Source organism: Apis dorsata, unplaced genomic scaffold (assembly GCF_000469605.1).
Source record: "Apis dorsata unplaced genomic scaffold, Apis dorsata 1.3 scaffold_292, whole genome shotgun sequence".
In the NCBI taxonomy this organism is placed as follows: domain Eukaryota; kingdom Metazoa; phylum Arthropoda; class Insecta; order Hymenoptera; family Apidae; genus Apis; species Apis dorsata.
In genome coordinates this window covers 41,594-55,147 of record NW_006263567.1, presented here as the reverse complement: position 1 = coordinate 55,147, position 13,554 = coordinate 41,594, and the positions used below count along the sequence as shown (strand labels likewise).

Sequence of the window (13,554 nt, the reverse complement as noted above, 5' to 3'; positions counted from 1 at the left end):
AATTCATGATTGAACGAGGGAATGGCACCGGCCGAGTAATTTAGAAGAGTTTATTAAATTGGGTAGAATGCTGTGCGTAGGCCTACGCCGGATACTCGGAGAATGAATCTCATCCAACGAGAGGAAGTTCGAATTAACTCGAGCCACTGCCAAGGGGGTACGGCAGAACCCCATATACTATAAACTCTTGTCCCATTTATTCTTTGCACATTTATGCGTCATATACGAGAATCGTCGATGGGAAAACGTCGTTCCAATATAACGATTATATTTTTCATTCGAGAAATTTGAAATATCCCAAATTCAAATTAATATTAAATTTTGATTACTAGAAATAAAAAAAAAAAATAAAATAATCAATGAAATTTACGCGATTAATAAAGTTCAAAAGTGTAGAATGTAGCAGAGAATTAAGACTTATTAGAATCATTTGACCCTGCTTCTTATAGAGTACTAAGACTTTGATGAGTTTATTTTATCCCGGATAGGTGGGGAGAGTAAAGGAAAGAAGACAAAAGATCGTATCGCTGAATCGATAGAGGAGGAAAGGCAGAAAAGTATGTCGTTCATCGTGTTACTTGACAGTGTAGTACTTTGACACGATCAGGTCCTGTAGTATTCAATCTACGTGGGCGGTCATATGAAACGAACAAAAAAATAGAGATATAATTACTTAAGAGAGATAGATCATTTTTTGTAGTTTATCATAAAATTTATTCATGGAATATAAGAATTTCTTATAAATTATAAATATTACTCATTTTTACAAATAATAATATAATACATATGTTTATAATATAATGCTATATTATACAATATGTTAGATAAAATAATGATATTATTTTTTTTTTCTTCCTATTTATTTATCCTCTTTCACAAATAATATCGACGACACTAGGTTCCATTAAAACTGGTTCCAAACATCTATGTACAGCACTTCCAAGAATCTCATCTAGTAGAAAATGAACGACACTAAAAAAAATTTTCATTAAAATTATTTTTGTTTAAAATAATGGTATTTTAAACTTACTTTTCATCTGAAACAAATCTCCATAAATATAATTGTAAATAATGTGTGTCAACTTGAATTTGTTGTAATCCATATTTACTAAATGTTCGTAATCTTACACATTCTAGAAAAGTCTATAAATAAAGAAAAATTCATATTATAGGTTTTGAATGTTAAGTTTTTATAGTATTGAATGCATAAAGTATGTTGCGTAGTATGTGGTATACGCAACGCGAGAGAATAAAGTATCTTCGTGATGCAAAGTGGATAATGGCTCTGCTATTTTATCATTGTAACTGTCTGACAGCACCTGTTCCTATCGCGGTACTGTATTTGCTAAAAGTATTTTACCTTTAAACTTATTTTGATGATTCCGGTAAGAATAGATGCTTTATTAAATTGAACCGATGAAAAAATTTCGATACGTTCAGAAAATAATTTATGAATATTCGTCACCAACGAGGAATCTATATGATTCGGCGTATACGATGACCAGTTTGATCTATAATGATGTCTTGATACACTTACACTAAAAAGAAAAAAAAATTATTTAATAGAATATTACTTTTTACTTTACAAAGTATACCTATGAGTTTTTCTACTGCTATCGCTGCTTCTATCAACTTGACCATCAGAATCATCATATAATGCAGCTACTTGAGTATCGATTAATGTCACATCTTCTACGACTCTTTTCATTACAGCTCTTACTGTTCTCGGTTCAATCGTATGTAACCAGTCTCTTGTTTCGACGGATTTTCTTAACATTTGCGATACTGCTAAACCTTGAATGCGAACGTAATGATTTAATAAATTTTGTGCTGCTTCATGGAATTTATCGCATATTTCTAATTCAGTCGTAACGACATTCCCAGATGATGTGTATTGTTCAATATTGAATAAATCATCGGTAGTAGTAAGCTGTAATTCAGAAATATAAAAATGATTTTTTATAAATATGATTTTTGAATTTAATTTAAAATTATTCGCTCTACCAAATACTTGACATTATTTTCTTTATATTCAATACACATTTTACTCAATAAAAGTAAAAGAGTAGGTGAGAATTTCGGAATATCAGATCCGCTACAAAATCCACTTGCAATAACTATTATATGATGTAAAAATCCAACTACTAATCCTTCTCTAACTTCATCTACACAGAAATTTTGTAGAAATTGTGTTTTTAAACTAAATGATAAATCTGGTTGTAAAAATACCTAAAATTAGTAATTTTAAATTAATAAATATTATGGTTTTAAAAAAATGTTAAAAAGAAACAAACCAATAAATCTTGTAAAACTCCTTTGATTTTTTCAATAGTGGGTATTATAAGTAATGCTTGAAGTTCTGCTAAATTATTATCTCCTTCTTGAGAAGTTTTAGTTGTTAATATTTGTCTCACTTTAACAAGTGTTTCATTTAAATGAGATTTCAAATTATCTAAATGATTACGACATTGTTTTCTACCCGCGTTAATAACAATATTGGTACCTGTTCTGCAAATAAAAATACATAGATTCTTAAATCTTATTTTTTGTTCTTTTAATAAGGACGATTTTATCTTTGTTACCTTTCAAAATCTGTTTCTTTACATAACATATTCATAGCTTGTAATCTCCTATGAAACTTTTCTAATGCTTTTACTAAAATAGCTGTATCAGCTACATTTTCTACTCTTTTTCCAATTAAATCAAAATATTTTTTCATATTTTTCATGATAAAACTATTTAAACATGCAAGAGCTTTTGTATCAAAATCATCAATAAATTCATTATCTTCAGATGGTGATCGATTTATGAACATGTCATTATAAGATGCAACAATCAAACATAAATCACTAAGAAATCCTGAACTGGCCATATCTACAAATTCTATGATATCATTTTCACACATATCTTTTAAAATATCTAATTGTTCAGTTAATCTTCCATCTGCATGTGTCAGAAATTCAGCACATAAAGAATCAGCTGGTTCTTTTAGCTGTAACAATAGATCTATATTTTCAGCTAAAGCTTTAGTTGATGCATCTCCTTTATGAAATTGCATTCTCAATCTTGATTTAAGTTCCTCTAGAATATCTTCACAGTCTTTTTGAATTCCTTGAAAAGATGGCATATTGCCATATTGATTTAATACACGTTGTGCATGTATGTAATCTTGTACTGCCTACAAAAATTAAGTATACATCCTTATTTAAATATAATTAATTTATGTATCTAAAGAAATATAATATAATGATATAAAATGAAACATAAACCTGTGTATAATTTTCTTCATTCATTTTGTCTTTTAAATTGCCAGGCAATTTAAAAAGAAATTGTAATTTTTTCAATAATGCATGAACTGAAGATAATTTGGCAATTTGTTGTCTTGTACCCTGTAATGTTGATGAAATCTGTTCTGAAAAAGTAGTAATACTGTCCATATTTTTTGCTAATAAATCCATACTATCTTCCATTTCTTTAAAATCTGTTTTCATCTAAATTATGAATAAGTATTATATATAAGTATTATATAGTATATACATATGTAAAATTAAATAATTAATAAATTAAAAATAAATAATTGCATTTATAGAAACATATATAATAAATTTACCTTCCTGATAGTATCTGTAGCAGATATAAATTTATTATAATTTTCATAAACTAGAGTTTGCATATCAGAATGTAAAATTTGAGTATTTTTTATAATTTCTGCTTCATGATCCATAATTTGTTTTAATGTACATTCCTATATAAAAAAATAAATTATTATTAAAGTATCATTAAATAAATATAAAAGTTAAAGAAAATTGAAAAATGCACTTACTTTTAATAATTTTTGAAAATACATATCAGGATTAAAGTGTTGTCCATTAATATCATATGGATTATTAGAATTTTCTGCCATTTTGTCTATTTCTTTTATGAACAAAAACAGATTTTGACAGTAGATTGTGACAGGTTAGCTGTATTATCGTGTTATATATCAGTTATATTATTTTATATAAAGGTTAGGTGAAAGACGCTGTAACAAACAGCATAACCTCTCAAATTGCTTGAGAAAAGCGCAACAAGTGTAATATAAAAAAAATAATTTTTTACATATTTATTATTAAAGAAGATGTGCTTAAAGAAAAACTTTTAGTTATTGAACTTTTAATAATATTGTTTCTAAGAAACGTTTACTCGAAATACATGTAGGGTTGGAAAATAATGAAGGGGTTATTGCATCTTATTATTGAATTTTATTCTTTAAATACTGTAAAATTATATCGTGTACAAAAAGATTATAAGAAGATAATTTAATTTTAAATCGTTTGATAAGTATATTAATTGCGATAGTTAGAAAACATTTGGCAGAGATTTAAAATTTTTATGAAGCTGTGACAAGATGGAATTGTTTATTTGACAAAAGTATAAGCAAAAAAAACGATTTAAAAAAATGCCACATCCATGTGTTGTATGTGGACGTTCGCGTCTGAATCCAAACAATAAAGAAGAAGAATATATGTTTTTTGGATTTCCTGTTAATGATATACCTCGATGTAGAAAGTGGTTGGATTTTTGTTGTCGTGAAGATTTGTATAAACTTACAAAAAAACAGTTACTTCAACGAATGGTGTGTTCTAAACATTTCGAACAAAAGGATTTTTTAAATGAATACCTCGATAGATTAAACTGTAATGCAGTACCTTCAATTTATGATCCTACACAAAGTTTATATAACATAACCTGCGTATTATGTGGTCGATCTCGTCGAGATCCATCAGATAGAGATTATGATGGTGTAACTTTTCATCATTTTCCTGGTGAAGAATTTCGATGTCTCAAATGGCTCGATTTTGTTGGTGTAGATTCATATTACAGATTGACAAGAAAAGAAATCTTGTTTTGTTACATTTGTTCAAAACATTTTGATCGTTCTCAATTTATGTCTGGTTATAAAAGTAGATTAATAGACAATGCTATTCCCAATATCAGAAATCCTGATCAATTGGATGGATCTGAACAATATATTATAGAATTTGTACCAGAATCAAATTATAGTTCCTCAGAAAAACCCAAAAAATTAGATCCTTTACCACCTGCTGTTTTAGAAAGTCAAGCATGTGCAGCTTGTGGTAGATTAAGATCTGATCCAAGAAATAAAATAGAAAGATATAAATTTCATCCTTTTCCTGCTTATGAAATTGGCAGATGTTTAAGATGGTGTCAATTTTTAGGTAGAGAAGATATATTGAAAATGTCTCCAAATCAAATAAGAAAATTAGTACTTTGTTCAAAGCATTTTCAAACAGGACAAAGTTTTCATAGGGTAGGACCATGTGATGCTGTTCCAACTATAAAGGATGTATCACAATTGGATTGTATTAATTCAACAGAAAAAATTGAAGATGACCAAGATATATTAGAAGAATCTAATTGTACTAATACAACTAAAGGAATTAAAAGGCAAAATTTTTCAAGACCTTTAGTATCTAGTAAAAAACCAAAGGTAGATAATAAGCCTACTCCTCTTGCAAAGAAACGTGGGAAATCTAAAAGGCCAACTCTTATTAACATTCCAAGGCCTGATCCTAATAATATTGAAAATCGAGTAATAAGAAAATTACCACTTCCTCCTACTCCCAGTTGGAAGATTCAATTTACAGATCAACTTCAACCTATAACAATAGCAAATCATATTACATCAAATATACCAAATAATATTCAAGGTAATATAAAAAAAGTGATTTTACCATTTACTGGTGATATATCAAATTTAGGGGCTCCTATTCCAGTACATAGTTTATCCAGTATCCCTCCAGGTTTATTAATTAAAATAGATCTTCCTGAGCAAGAACAACAAAAATCAATGAAAACAATAAAAAAGCAAACTAGGACAAAAATGATACATGCTCCAACTACCTCTAATGAAATTGATTTTAGACAGCAAATTTGGATGAAAAATGGTCAAACTTCAGTCACAATACCAATTATAAAACAAAGTAAAGAGGAAACAGATAAAAATTTAGCAGAATTTTTGTCAACTTCTTTAGAAGAAACGGATGGTAAAGTAATTAGTGAAGAATTAGAAGTACATGAAGAAGTTATATTGCCACATTCATTGGAAGTATTAGATGAAGAAGCAGCTAATGTGAAAGAAGATACATTTTATGAAGATTTTGAAGAAGTAGAATGTTTAGCACCAAAACAAAAGAGATCTATGAGACGTAAAAAAATTTCAGGAACAATGAGAAGAACAATTTTTCCTATTAGAAATGAAGTTAAATGTTTTTTGCGCAAATTGGCACCTTATATGCATAGACTTCCTAGGAAAGCTAGAGCACAGATGAAACTTTCAATTGTTAATATGGTAATTGAGCAATTGTAAATTTGCTAAGATATAAATAAATGATAGTATTTTTAAGAATATATGATTAAGTATAAATACTTTAAATTTATGCACATTACTTACATATTGAAAGAGATCGGTCATATATCCTTTAAATAATGATAATTAAAATATATTATTTTTATTATATATTTATTATATCATGATGAGAGATAGGTAATAATAAGTTTAAAAAATAACAAAATTGTAAAGTACAAATAATATCTATAGTAAATTCTTTGATTATTTTTATGTCATTTGATTTTATTATTGTTGAGATATATATTTTTAAATGACAGAATATTATACTGTTTTTTGCAAATATCTTAATTTTTTTTTAATATTAATTAATTTTATATCTCAAATTTTTTAATAGAACTATCAAATTTTTTAATGAACTATAGTTCTAATATGTAATTTGTATATGTATTTGTATATATGTATATGTATAATAAATATGTATATATACATGTACATACAAGGTTAAATTTTGTTGAAAAAAAAAAATGTAAAAAGAATTATTGTGCAATAAAATTTTTTGAAAAAATATAAAATATAAGATAGCTACAAATTTAGCTATAATAAAATTATAAATTTATGTATACAAAAAAATAACAATTATTTTTTTTGAATATTTTTTCAGAGCAAAGTTTAATACTTATTTTATATATTTTAATGTGTAAATATTATATAAATTATAAATATTATAAAATAAGAATCAAAAGTTTAAAGTTTAAATATTAATTTTAGAGGTATTAAATTTGATACAGTAGGCATCCATATTTTGTCTACATTGTAAGCAGTAATATTTAATTGTTCTTGAGGATAAAGAAGTATTGGTTTTGAAATATCTTCATCTAATTTTAAACGGTTGTTTATCCACAAAACTTTTGCTGAAGCAATTGGTTCTAATATAAATGATTAAAATCAGAATATTATTTATTTTTATTGTATAATGAATGAATGTTTATTTTACTTACCTACATTTACTTTAGGTTTTAAATAATGTTCTGTACCAATATTATAAGATGTGAATTTATTTAATATTTCTTGGTAGTCTGTACACTTGCACAATATACCAAGGGGGTGCTCTACACAATTATCAAATTTGGAGTACATAATTTTCTATAGAATACTTTGATTCTGTGATTTAGAATAAGTTAATATCAAAATATTAAAATTGAAAATGTCTGAATTCAGCTACTTTAAAGATGTGTGAATATAGTAATCTTGTGTATAGATATCTACCAGTGATCTACTGTTTTTATTATTTTTGTTATATTAATGATGATTAATTATATTATATGAGAAATTAATATATAAGAGGTATAATTTATATAAGAAATTATACAAAAAATAACAATTAAAGCCATTGTTTATGTATAATACATATTAATACAAGATTTTGATTGTAATTAAATTAAAAAGTATATGTTTCAACATAATACAATCAAGAAGCCAGCTTCTCTGTATTTTTATGAGTCATATATAGTTGAAATAGTGACATTCTATAAATCACATACAGGTTATAAAAGCTGGATATAAAAACTGTATAGATAAAATAAAAATTTTTGTTTCATTTTTTATAATACTTATTTCTTTTTGGTTATTCAATATTATAAAAGCATCAATTAAATATTGTTATGCTAGATATTCATTTCACTGTATTTGTACCTTATATATTTATATGTTCATTAAGTGCAAGTTGATTTTTAAGTCAATGAAGATGAAAATTATTTATATATTACACCTAACTACGAAGACTTTGTAGTCTCATTTTCATTTCTTCAAGTTCTTTATCATCTACTTCTTCACTTTCTTCTTCTGCAGAAGTAGATGCTACAATAGATCCTGGAGTTTCTGTAACAACTGCAGGTGCTGTACCCAATTGGCCTGCAGTTACTTCCCATAAAATCTGTGATAGACATGAAATGTTTTATTAATATAAATTTTTTTATATTTTTACATATAGTAGATAGTAATTTACTTTGTCTATTTCTTCATCTGCTTCATCTTCTACTTCCTCAGAATCTTCCACAGATTCCATAGTTTCATCTAACATTTCTTCAATAATACCAGCTTTCATCATTTCCTTTGATAATTCTCTCATTGTCGCTGCTACTTCTGGAACTCTTACTAATGATTGCATTGCTTGCATTACTTCTGTGGATTTTGAAACTGAACCAGCAACTCTAATCGTTGCTAATTGATTTTTCATTTGTAATGCAACAGAGTTCATATGTGCCTTTGATGTATAGAGTTTGTTACAAGTTTTTCGTGCACGTATTATTTCTTTTGCTAGAATTTTACAAACATCTTTATCACCTTTCTTCGCTGCTTCTTTCAAAGAACGTTTTATTTTATCTTCTTCTCGCTGAATTGCTGTAAATAAATGTTATTAATTACATTATAATATATTCTATAAAATATTATTAATAGCTTACCTCTAACCTGTCTATCCAATTGATAGCCTTCTTTCCTTAATTTATGTGTCCATTCTTGAACCTGAAATACGATTTCGTATAAACATCGAATAGATATTATTATTCATTTCGATTCTAACCATTTCTTTTGGATTTTTTTCTGGAGATTTGCCAAACAAGCCCATTTTCTTGCTATGTTGACAGAAGTTCGTATCTGCCAAACATAACCACACTATCTTCTAAATTAGTCAAGGTAACCATTAAGATTACGTCATTATTGTATGAATCATCGATCTCTTTATGCGATAATAAAAGAAAAAGATTACAATATGTAAAATATAAAAACAAGAAGAAATAATCTATTTGATACAATAGAACATTTATATTACTAAAATTTTGATATTATTAAAAAAAAAATTAATTATTAAAATCGTTGGGAGGGTTTAATTCTTTTTAAGCTTTCAAATATTTTTTATTTATTTTATTTCTATATTAGATAAATTAAAAAAAAATATTACATAGTAGATTATAAAAAAGTATTAAACTATAGCCAATTAGATTATATTAAAAAGAGTATGATTTAAAAAATTATTCAAATAATAAGTATCTATCTTGTATTTGTACTTAGAATTAAATCTTTTAACCAGTTCAATACTTTTGTCGCTATTTCCATTCGCTTATTTGTGCTTTTTTCGATATTCCGTTGATGTCGATACTTTTCAAGATTTTTTCGATTTTCTATACGATATTTATAACTTGTTACATCATTTTTCTCGTCTGGATGATTGTTTATCCTTTCCTTTTTTATAATAGTTGTTTCCGGTTTATTGTTTTCTGAAATTCTAATAGTAAGTAATTTATGAAGATCAGCATCAGCGTTTTTTTCTTTATTTTTAAAATTTTTCAGTCGATCTCTCGATTGCTCATCAATCTTTTCCTTTGCGTCGAAATTCCACGGAGTTTGCACTTTCTCCAAGTTTAGAGATAAGTTGTATCTCTTCGCGAAAGCTTCTACAGGCATCAAGAAAATTTGTAAACTGTCGTCAGTTAAATCATATTTCTCGTTTGATAAAATTGATTTCATCGATTCGCGTTTAGAAATTTTTATTCTTTGCTTCGCTTTAATTGTTCTATCAGTATTTATCGCACTTGAATTTCTTTTTACGGTACGAACAATGTTACCTTTTGTGGGTACGCAACAAGGACATTCCTTGTTTAATAACTGTTCACAAATCTTTCTAGAAATCGATAAAGCGTAAGAACCATCGTTTAATTTTTTTATCTCCAACGGTAATTTTACACCATCACCGATATAAAATAGCTCAGAATTTCGAAGACTTTGAACGTCATCCTTATTATCTTCATTTTTCACAGTGATTTTTCCTAAATAAGTAAAATCTTGTGCAGGAATCGTATCCGAACTTTCGTTTTCCATCGATTTTTCTATACTCGCATCTTCGCATTTATTCACAATATCGACATTTTCTGTTGGATTCATTCTTGGAGAACTATATCCTACATTGTGATCTTCAATTGTTTTAATTGAAGATTTGTCTTCAATTCCCGAGGAAGCATCATTATCTGGCCAAGTTTCAGTCATCGAGTTATATCTTGGTAATTCTGAAAATTCCACGGTATCCTGAATTGTCTCTTCGTTTGAATAAGCTATTGTAGTGTCTTCCGTGGATTCAAAATTTCTTTTCGCTCCTATTACATCATTATCCGAAGATTTCACAGTCGATGAGATATCATTTTTTCGATCTGATATATCTTTTTTATCCTTTTCATACGCAGACGGTTGTAATGTAGATTCATTTTCCTTTTCATCATTATTTAAATCTGCTTCGTTTTTGGCAATTTCCAAAAATTTTTTCATATCGATATTCGATAAATTGAAATTAGTAGACTTAAACGTATTTTCCGTAGTCGAAATTTCTTCGTCTTCCATTTCCATGATATTCAATTCATCATTCAAAGTGCTTCGAATGATCGAATCGTTAAAAACATCATTGATCGGATCTTTTGGCTTCAAGGTATTTTTTATGCTTTGAACAATTATATTTTGAACAGCAGGATTCTTACCTGTTTGCAAGCCAACTACCGGATCACGCAAAAGACTTTTAACACTAGCTTGCAATCTTTTCATATCCGTCGAATCATCAAATTTCTCGTTTGAGGGCGCCAATGTAACCATATTCGTCACCCATTTACCATTCTTGAATTGATGCTCCTCCACAGCCAGTGGAGGAAGTTCTGTCTTTGAACTGGGCGCGGCAGATACCGTGTTCCGTAAATTATTCCTAATCACATTAGTTGCCCAGTCGCTGTCGAATTTCTTTCTATCCATTCCAGTCATTTTCGATAAAAGATTCTTTATTTCATCTAGAATCGTATGCTCTATTGGCGGCATGGACAAAATACTCTTCAAGTTTGGAACTTGGACAATTTCTGGTAATAAATCTTCGCTCTTTGCGGAACCCACCGTTTCCTCGTTGCCATCCATTTCAGAGGAGTCACCGGTGGCAAAATTATTAATTACAGTTTTTATCGATTTATGCAGCATCGTGTTGTCGCAGAATGGCAATGTTTGGTCGGATGGATCCTTTGGAAAACCGTCGGTTTTGACTGATTTCAGCGTTGATTCGAAGGAAGAAGGATCATTCTCGTTTCGCAATGGAATGTCATCATCCGGATCTCTTCCTTTGCTCTCTTCTTTGTCTTTATCATTGAGCTTTACGGTTCCAGCTTCGTCCAGGGACATCGTATTTTCAGGAATTAACGCGATTTTTTCCTCCACGGAAGAAGGTATCTCGTAATCCAAATTTTCTCGCTGTTGATTTTCCATGTTCTCCTCTGGATCCTGACTTGAATTCCAATCTGGATTATTTTCTCCTACTATACCTTCCTCTTCGTCTCCTCGATCAGAACTTTTTGAATTATCCATTTTCACGTCTACGTTTTCAGATCCTATTGCCTTCTCCACAGAATTATTTTGTCGAGAGTTAAAATTATAATCGTTTTCATATTTTGGATCATCACTCATAGAACCAGTACTATTTATAAGTAAATTATCGTAACCGGTTGATCCATCGTTCTCTGATTCGTTGGAATAAGCTCTGGACGTGAAATATGCGGCCGTAACTTCCTTGATATCGGAATAATCCAACGTTCCATTCCCCTTTACTTCGTATTCATCCTCGTGTTCGTTTCCCAAACCCGTGGATGATCCATCATTCGAATTTGGATCAATAGTGTGCACATTAGCAGGGACAACGGAGGGAGATCCAACAATTTCAGGCGGTGGCAAATGATTTTTATCAAAAGATTCCGACGGCATAGATTGCAAATTGTAATTGGAATCATTCGTCTCTTCTTCGAAGTCGTTTTTCGATGTATCTTCGTTCATGGAAAATTTTACGGTTGTAGGAATTATATTTTGAGCTCGAGACAGACTATTGCCAACCATGCTCGAAGGATCATCTGTTTGCTCAACAGTTTGTTGATTTTTATTTAAATCGTGTTGTAGATTGATCGGCTCTTCTTGCCCAACGACCGAATCGAGTCCAATTGGATCAAATGGAATATCATTTCTCGGTAGAATTGCTTGCTCAGCCGTATTTTTTGGCTCTAAAAGTGAAGGATCTACGCGATGAATGGTCGATGCATGTTTTCTAGGAATCATCGGATCCGCGTTGTTGGGGAGATAATACATATGGGGAAATCTGTTAGATGTTGGACTCTGGACTGGATTCATTTCGTTAGGAAGGTAATAGGTTTCGGGAAATCTGTTGGGCAAAGATGGAATTTTCGTCTGGGACGGTTGTGGGTCTTGTTTCTTGCCGACGAGTGCATCTTTTCGATCAGGTTTTTTCCCCCATTTATCTTTCCTCGCCAATGCTCGTAATTTCGAGATAATATCACGATTCGCGTCTTTCCCGGAAGAAGGATTATTTTTTTCTCTGCAGTAACAAACGAAATTATCGTCGTTATACACGTTTATCCTTGGTTCCGTTCCAGTTTTGCGAGTAGCACCAACGTTGAAATTATAATGAAGCAACTGTTTTCGAAGAGAATCTAACAGAGCCTCGTCACGGAAAGTTGCATTTTTTGCTTCCTCTATGGTCATTGATTTTTTCAAAGAAAGTAGATGCATGCTCGGTTTTCGACCAACAAAATATTCACGACGTCTTTCATTATTACAAGGGTCTCCTATGCTCTTCAACGTGGTTCGAAGGGTTCCTCTGGGAATCGGTGCGCCAACTCTTTCTCCGTGAAACAATGTCTTGCATCGTTTTGTTTTTTGCCCTTTGCATTCTACATTTTCTTCTTCCTTTTCGCTCGTCGGTACAAAAATTACTAAGCTTCTTTTCGTATCGAGTTTCGAATCAGAATCCAAACTTTCCGATTCATCGTTGATCTGATCAATCGAGGGGGGGCTTGAGAAGATAATTCTGGAAAAGAAATTTGATTGACGTTTTACAAAGAAAATTTATAATAAAATTTTTATCTTTTCTTCCCTTTTTAGCGATTATATCATGTATATTTTTTTTTTACTTATTTATTACAATAATTTTTTACTTTCTTTAATAATTATACAATAATATAGTACGATTATAGTAATTTATATAGTACGATTATATAATTATATTGATGTAATGGCAAAAATATAAATGAAAAGAGTATTTTAGATTTATTTTGAAATAATATATTTTGAATAAATATATACATAGTGCATTTTATATTATATAAAAAAATAATATA

The 13,554-nt window shown here is 29.3% G+C and overlaps 5 protein-coding genes across 5 annotated transcripts in view; 1 reads left to right on the top strand and 4 right to left on the bottom strand.

The window, feature by feature from the left end:
- Positions 1–697: 697 nt before the first annotated feature.
- LOC102680903 (vacuolar protein sorting-associated protein 51 homolog) lies at positions 698–3,988 on the bottom strand. Its single transcript, XM_006616983.2, has 10 exons — positions 3,824–3,988; positions 3,611–3,745; positions 3,270–3,491; positions 2,583–3,178; positions 2,295–2,508; positions 2,005–2,229; positions 1,596–1,930; positions 1,361–1,538; positions 1,031–1,143; positions 698–972 (listed from the first exon to the last, which is right to left on the bottom strand). Exons 1-10 carry the CDS (start codon positions 3,902–3,904, stop codon positions 864–866), a joined length of 2,208 nt encoding a protein of 735 aa, XP_006617046.1. The 5' UTR covers positions 3,905–3,988; the 3' UTR covers positions 698–863.
- A 177-nt stretch (positions 3,989–4,165) lies between these two features.
- LOC102681029 lies at positions 4,166–6,411 on the top strand. The gene has a single exon (XM_006616984.2). It carries the CDS (start codon positions 4,439–4,441, stop codon positions 6,368–6,370), a length of 1,932 nt encoding a protein of 643 aa, XP_006617047.1. The 5' UTR covers positions 4,166–4,438; the 3' UTR covers positions 6,371–6,411.
- A 674-nt stretch (positions 6,412–7,085) lies between these two features.
- Positions 7,086–7,528, bottom strand: LOC102680623. Its single transcript, XM_006616981.2, has 2 exons — positions 7,351–7,528; positions 7,086–7,278 (listed from the first exon to the last, which is right to left on the bottom strand). Exons 1-2 carry the CDS (start codon positions 7,487–7,489, stop codon positions 7,097–7,099), a joined length of 321 nt encoding a protein of 106 aa, XP_006617044.1. The 5' UTR covers positions 7,490–7,528; the 3' UTR covers positions 7,086–7,096.
- Positions 7,529–7,731: 203 nt separating this feature from the next.
- On the bottom strand, positions 7,732–9,166 carry LOC102680758 (charged multivesicular body protein 3). Its single transcript, XM_006616982.2, has 4 exons — positions 8,934–9,166; positions 8,815–8,875; positions 8,358–8,752; positions 7,732–8,285 (listed from the first exon to the last, which is right to left on the bottom strand). The coding sequence occupies exons 1-4, from the start codon at positions 8,976–8,978 to the stop codon at positions 8,121–8,123; spliced, it is 666 nt and encodes a 221-aa protein (XP_006617045.1). The 5' UTR covers positions 8,979–9,166; the 3' UTR covers positions 7,732–8,120.
- Positions 9,167–9,323: 157 nt separating this feature from the next.
- The window catches only part of LOC116185811, a 6,260-nt gene continuing 2,029 nt past the window's right edge, over positions 9,324–13,554 (bottom strand). The window contains exon 2 of the mRNA XM_031511134.1: positions 9,324–13,244. Within this exon, the coding sequence (XP_031366994.1) occupies positions 9,401–13,244 (3,844 nt within the window). The 3' untranslated portion in view covers positions 9,324–9,400. The remainder of the gene's footprint in view (positions 13,245–13,554) is intronic.

Coding starts and splice junctions, on each gene's coding strand:
- LOC102680903 (XM_006616983.2), bottom strand. CDS start 3,904: ATGGCAGAAAATTCTAATAATCCATATGATATTAATGGACAACACTTT. Junction 1,144..1,360: donor TCATCAAAATAAGTTTAAAG/GTAAAATACTTT, acceptor CTTTATTTATAG/ACTTTTCTAGAATGTGTAAG. Junction 973..1,030: donor AGATTTGTTTCAGATGAAAA/GTAAGTTTAAAA, acceptor AATTTTTTTTAG/TGTCGTTCATTTTCTACTAG.
- LOC102681029 (XM_006616984.2), top strand. CDS start 4,439: ATGCCACATCCATGTGTTGTATGTGGACGTTCGCGTCTGAATCCAAAC.
- LOC102680623 (XM_006616981.2), bottom strand. CDS start 7,489: ATGTACTCCAAATTTGATAATTGTGTAGAGCACCCCCTTGGTATATTG. Junction 7,279..7,350: donor AAAACCTAAAGTAAATGTAG/GTAAGTAAAATA, acceptor CATTTATATTAG/AACCAATTGCTTCAGCAAAA.
- LOC102680758 (XM_006616982.2), bottom strand. CDS start 8,978: ATGGGCTTGTTTGGCAAATCTCCAGAAAAAAATCCAAAAGAAATG. Junction 8,876..8,933: donor AAAAAAATCCAAAAGAAATG/GTTAGAATCGAA, acceptor ATCGTATTTCAG/GTTCAAGAATGGACACATAA. Junction 8,753..8,814: donor ATTGGATAGACAGGTTAGAG/GTAAGCTATTAA, acceptor ATTTATTTACAG/CAATTCAGCGAGAAGAAGAT.